Source organism: Crinia signifera, chromosome 4 (genome assembly GCF_055691185.1).
Source record: "Crinia signifera chromosome 4, ASM5569118v1, whole genome shotgun sequence".
NCBI classification, from domain to species: Eukaryota; Metazoa; Chordata; class Amphibia; order Anura; family Myobatrachidae; genus Crinia; species Crinia signifera.
Genome location: NC_139220.1, coordinates 6965302 through 6971551, shown reverse-complemented (window position 1 = coordinate 6971551; position 6250 = coordinate 6965302). Strand labels below are relative to the sequence as shown.

The following is a 6250-nucleotide window of genomic DNA, read 5'->3' as shown; positions in this document are numbered from 1 at the left end:
TTGGCCCTGCACATGTGCAGAGCACAAACACGCAGAGGACCGGGTAAACCAGAATGGGGCCCAGTATCGGGAATGCTGTCAGCACGGGAAAATCTTTCGATAGTGGGTTGTAAATGAATTTGCTGCTATTTGCTGATCTGCGAAATATCCATTATTTTTCAGCCTAGCACAGGACGGGATTTCACTCTGGTGAGGCGGCTATCTGATTGCAAGTATGGCAGAGACAGCATCTCCCCACATGAAAGTAATGTGGAGGATCCGGAGTAGGTTTTGGTAGCAGTAGCAGAATCCCAGGTGTTTCATCAGCAGCATCTGGAGCCTGCTGTTCAAAAAGGAACAACAAAGGCTTCATCTGAGTCCCCGTGTTTGTGATCCTTGTCACACAAGGCTTTCCAAGATTATGACTGAAAAATACCAGCGTCCCTTAACATAACTGAGCCTGTAGATATAACCTGAGTGACAGCTCAGCCTCGCCCTGTGTACACAATGTGATCTCACTGGTATCTGAGTGTCAGAGTTCACTGTCATTTCCATCTCCTACAGCCAGCGATGGAGTCTGCTGATCTGAGACAGGAGCTGGACTGTTCCATCTGCCTGAGCATTTATACAGATCCTGTAACCCTGAGATGTGGCCACAACTTCTGCCGGGTCTGTATTGGTCGTGTGCTGGATACACAGGAGGAGGCTGGAGATTATAGCTGTCCTGAGTGCAGAGCAGAGTGTCAGGAGCGTCCTGCACTGATACGGAACATTCCTCTGTGTAACATAGTGGGGAGGTTCCTGTCTGCTCGGCCAGATCAGGAGGAGACCGGGATCTGCTGCACTTACTGTGTGGACTCTCCTGTACCTGCTTATTCATCTTGTCTGCCGTGTGAGGCTTCTCTGTGTGATAAACACCTGAGAGTACACAGCAAGGCAGCAGAACACGTCTTATCTGATCTTACTACTGCCCTGGGGAACAGGAAATGCTCTGCTCATAAGAAGGTCCTGGAGTATTACTGCACTGAGGATGCTGCCTGTATCTGTATGTCCTGCAGATTGGCTGGAGAACATCGGGGACACCTGGTGGAGATGTTGGATGAGGCCTCTGAGAAGAAGAAAGAGAAGCTGAAGAATGTTCTGCAGAAACTGACCACAAAGAGAGCGGAGACTGAGAAAAGAGTCCAGAGACTGCAGGAGCGCAGGAGAGAGGATCAGGGAAAAGCAGCGGGTGTAACAGAGACAGTCACTGCCTTGTTTAGAGACCTCAGGAGACAGCTGGAAGACCTGGAGAAGAGAGTCCTGAGTGAGATCTCCAGGCAGGAACAGCGCGTTTCACTCTCAGTCACTGATCTGATCCAGCAGCTGGAAATAAAGAAGGAAAAGTTGTCCAGGAAGATGCGTCACATTGAGGAGCTGTGTAACATGTCTGACCCAGTGTCTGTCTTACAGGAACCGGACACAGGGGACTTGTGTGACACTGAGGACACAGAGCGATATGATGAACAGGTCCATTGTGTAGGAGATCTGGATGTGGGTCTCATCTCAGTGACAACATGCAGAGGATTAGCTAATATAATAGCAGGTATAAATATGGGGATCTATGTGCAGGAAGCGACAGAAGTATTACTGGATGTAACCACAGCTGGTAATAAGTTACAGATCTCCGATGACAGAAAAACTGCATCCAGGTCAGATATAAGCCAGAATCACCCAGTAACACCAGAGAGATTTCAGTGTAATCAGGTAATAAGCACCAGGGGATTCTCCTCAGGGCGACATTACTGGGAGGTGGATGTCAGTAAGTCCGAGTACTGGAGGGTGGGGATGTGTTATCCCAGTATAGGCAGGAATGGACGTAAGTCATACATTGGTAATAATAACAAGTCCTGGTGTCTGTGTAGGGATAATAATCAGTACTCAGTGATACATAACAAGAAAGAGATCTGTCTTCTAGACTATATTCCCTGTGACAGAGTGAGGATATATCTGGATAATGAGGCAGGACAGATGTCCTTTTATGCACTATCTGACCCAATTAGACACTTACACAGCTACACTGCCTCCTTCGCCGAGCCCCTCCATGCTGCATTATGGGTACAGAGTGGTTGTATAATGATATCTGGGTGAGAGAGCTGGGAGAAATGACCATATGTAATCTACACAGAGGGCAGTATTCAATGAGTTTTATGGCGATGTGCAGCGAATTCTGTTTAGGATTCCCTGCACAGTCGCCGTGTTCCAGAGCCTCGCTGTCCCCCTGCTGTCCCCGTATTCAACGTCGCAGGGGACTCGCTGCCCCTGACAGCAATTCTTAACCCCTGCGGTGTCCCGTAGGGAGCCGGGGGACGGTGGCAGGCAGGGAGATGGAAATCTCCATCTCCCTGCCTGCCCCAGAACGTATGTGGAAGGGGGGAGGGCTCCCCGGGACCCAGGCAGCACAAGCACTGTGGGATATCTCTGGTTTTGACTCATTGACAGCTGTGATTGGCTGTAATATCTGTCTGTAAACCTCTGTTTACCCCAATAATGCAGTCAGGTGCTCCTATTGGCTGTGATGTATATTGGGATGATGTGTAATGCATTTTTAAATAATAAAATATGAGATGGACTACAACTTCAAGCGTGCCTAATTATTGGTATTATTATACATTGCTCCAGCAGTGCTTTACACTACAAAATGGTGTGTATGAGACAGGGACGTAACGACGGAATAAGTACAGACCTGATAATAAAGTGTAGGGGGGTAAATTATCAATGAGTGCCCCTAATGCTACCCATACACTTATGGTGGAAAAAGTGCCCCCTTTCAGCACCCGACGTCACATGCCATCTTGAGATGGCACATTGGGTGCTGGAAGAGGGCGGCGTTGTAGCGTAGCACTGGAAGTAGCGCTAGCAGATGGTGGGGGTCAGCGGTGGCAGCAGAGAGAGCTCAGCCAATCAGAGGGCTGCCCATTGTTTTAAAACAATTCTGCTGCCACTACTGACCCCGCCAACCGCTAGCACTACTTATAGCACTACTCTACTGCGCCGCCCTCTCCCATGCCATGTGCCGTCCCTCTTGCCCCCTGTCCCCAAACCCCATGCTGCCGAAAGCGTTCCCTCTGCCCCCCCCACCCGCAGATCGGACCTGCAATTCCATAGATATTATGTGCAGCACATTATCTATCGATGCAACATTCGACGGCATGCCTGCACATCGCGTCGGATGGTCCCTTAAAAATGCATGCAATCATTCGATTGTATGGGCAGCATTATACTTAGTACCCCTCATGGGAGGAGCTGTGTAACAAACCCCGCCTTATTAGTATTATATAAGTATTACTAATACATGAAATTAGACCATTACAGAATCATCCTACTATCCTGCCACTAAGGCCTACACCCTCCCTTCTCTCCCTGCCATCTCACCTCCATACCTCCCAACTTTCATGTTGCCGCAGGAGGGACAGGCACACGCACCAAAGGTGTGCCAGAAATTATGGGGGCGTGGCCTAATGAAATGCTCTCCCACGAGGCCATGCACAATTTTTGCCTCTGTGAGGCAGGAATAGCTGTTGTGCATCTATTCACGGGCACAGTGGGGACTCCCAACTGCCCCCCTGCCACAGGACACTGCTGGTCCTGGACGGGACGTGGCAACGACCCCAAAAACCGGGACGTTCCCACAGTAAATGGGACAGTTGGGAGGTATGGACCTACACCCGCATCACACCTCCCTGCCCACCTCCTGCAGGTTCACCTTCTGGCTCCAGGCCCGGCAGGGGACAGCAATCTCAGGCCACATGTTTCAGAGGAGCCCGTCACAAAGTCCATGAGAAGGAACCCGGTGGAGCTGTAGGCAGGTAATGGGTTCTGGATGTGGCAATGCCTTACAGCAGCGGCTAGATCCCCTTTGCCAGGAACACCTTTCTCATTAGAAAAAGACTGTGGGGAGGGGGGTTAGGTTTAGGCACTAGCGGGGAGGGTTAGAATGCGGGGAGGGGGTTAGGTTTAGGTGGTGGCAGAGGCGTAACTAGAAGTTTACGGGCCCCATAGCAAAATTTTGAAAGGGCCCCCCTGCATTGAGAGAGAGGGTGTGAGGGAGAGACAGGGAGAGGATGTGAGGGAGAGATGGGCAGAGTCAGGGAGTGAGAGAATATGTCAAGGAAAACAGTTAAAGAAAGGGAGTGAGAGTGGGTGTCAGGGAGTGAAAGGGAGAGAGACAGGGGGCCGGATGTAATGCTGCCCAAGGTCAATGGCTGTGCGGATGCCAGCAGAACTCAGACATTTTTTTCAAAGGGGCAATCACTTACAAGGCATGGTTTTTGCTTGTAAGTGATTGCCTCTTTAAAAAAAATTCTGATTTTGGCTGGCATCCTGCATGGCTGCCAAAGTAGGACTTCATTACATTCCAGCTAGAGAGTGAGAGAGGGTGTCAGGGAGAGAACGAGGAGAGACAGGGAATCAAAGAGAGAGAAGGTGTCAGGTAAAGAGAGAGGGGGAGAGAAAGAGATATTGTAAGAGGGAGAGGGAAGAAAGAGGGATGGGATGTGTGGAGAAAGAGGGGATATAAGAGAAAGAATGAGACTAGGGGCAGAGAACGATAGGGAGGCGAGACAGAGGAGAAGGGAGAATGTGTTGAGAGAAAAGAAAGAGTCCAGGGGGTAGAAAGAGCTGGCATGGGGCGAGAAAGAGTGGAGAGACAGCAGGGGGGAGAGAGATGGTGTAGGAGACGGGACACAGGAGAGAGAGGAGGTGGTGGAGATGGGGTGTTGGGGACACAAAAGATAGAGGTGTAGGAGAGGGGACATGGGAGTGAGAGTGGGTGTGGTAGAGGGGACCAAGTAAAGTGAGAGAGAAAAAGGAAAAACAAAAGGGGATGCAGAGAGAGAGTGAAAATCAGGGAAGACTGGTGGTGGTGGTGGGGGGGGGGGGGGGTGAGAGGTTTGAGATAAAGGAGGAAGAGAGGGGAGACAGAGAGGGGGATTGAGAGAGCCAGGGGGAGAGAGGTAATATGAGGTGGAGCAATAGTGTTAGGGTAGTGCAAACGGCACTATATATTGTACATCTGGCAGTGGCAGGTCTTCCACTCACCAGCCCCCAGCGCCGGGTCTCCCATTAACCTGTAGTGCCATTTCTCCACTCCTGTGTGGCTCTGGACCTCCTGATGTGATATAGGGTCTCCTGATGTGGTGCTGTGTGTGCTGACGTGATGTCGGATCTCCTGGTGCGCCAGCGCTGTCTGATGTGGAGCTAGACTTCCTGATATGTTGTGTGTATCCTGCTGCAGCGCCGGCGCTTTCTGATGTGGCGCTAGCCGGGTATCTTGTGTGGGCAGCGCACATCAAGTGCGCCGGGTCTCCTGGTGGGCTCTGATGCAGTCCTGATTATCCTGTGCGGGTAGCGCGTTGGGTGCGTGGCATGTCCCTTATGTGGCACCGCCAATGAAGAACGACTATGGACAGCGGCGCAGCCACTGCCTGCGCTGCCCTATTAGGATTTTTTAAGAGGGTGCAGGGGACTGCTGGTCCTTGGGGCCCCCCCAAGCCCCCGGGCCCTATAGCAATTGCATCCCCTGCACCCTATCTAGTTACACCACTGGGTGGTGGGGTAAAGGGATTAGGCACTAGTGTGGAGTGTTAGAGTTAGACTGTGTGGAGGGGGTAGGTTTAGAGTTAGACTTCAGGGAGAGGGGGTGGGTTTAGGTGGTGAGGTAAAGGGATTAAGCACTAGTGCAGAGGGTTAGAGTTAGACTGTGGGGTGGGGGGTAGGTTTAGGTGGTGAGGTAAATGGATTAGGCACTAGCAGGGATGGTTAGAGTTAGACTGTGTGGAGGGGGTAGGTTTAGGCACTAATGTGGAGGGTTAGAGTTATACTGTGGGGAGGGGGGTAGGTTTAGGTGATTGGGTAAAGGGCTTAGGCACTAGTGAGAAAGTGATATGTAAGGCTCAGTATGGGTTCCTCAAAAATAGATCATGTCAGACTAATTTAATTAGCTTCTATGAGGAAGTCAGTAGGGGGGCTGGATTTAGGGAAAACTGCTTGATTTTGCTAAAGCTTTTGACATGGTGCCTCATAAAAGGTTATTAATGATACTAGGTAAATTAGGGTTAGGAGATAAAATTAAGTAAGAACATTAACTCAGGAGAGGATGTGGAAACACTACAAAGTGACTTCAATAAACTAGAAAGGTGGAAAATGCAATTCAACGTTAAAAAAGTACTTAATTATGGGAACAAATATGAACAAGCTACTTATAGGCTAAATGGAGTTATTATAGGGAATT

At 50.1% G+C, this 6250-nt stretch overlaps 1 protein-coding gene across 1 annotated transcript; it reads left to right on the top strand.

Moving 5' to 3' along the window:
• Nucleotides 1–549: 549 nt before the first annotated feature.
• Nucleotides 550–2540, top strand: LOC146072215 (E3 ubiquitin/ISG15 ligase TRIM25-like). The gene has a single exon (XM_083179547.1). It carries the CDS (start codon nucleotides 550–552, stop codon nucleotides 2107–2109), a length of 1560 nt encoding a protein of 519 aa, XP_083035673.1. The 3' UTR covers nucleotides 2110–2540.
• The last annotated feature ends 3710 nt before the right edge of the window (nucleotides 2541–6250 follow it).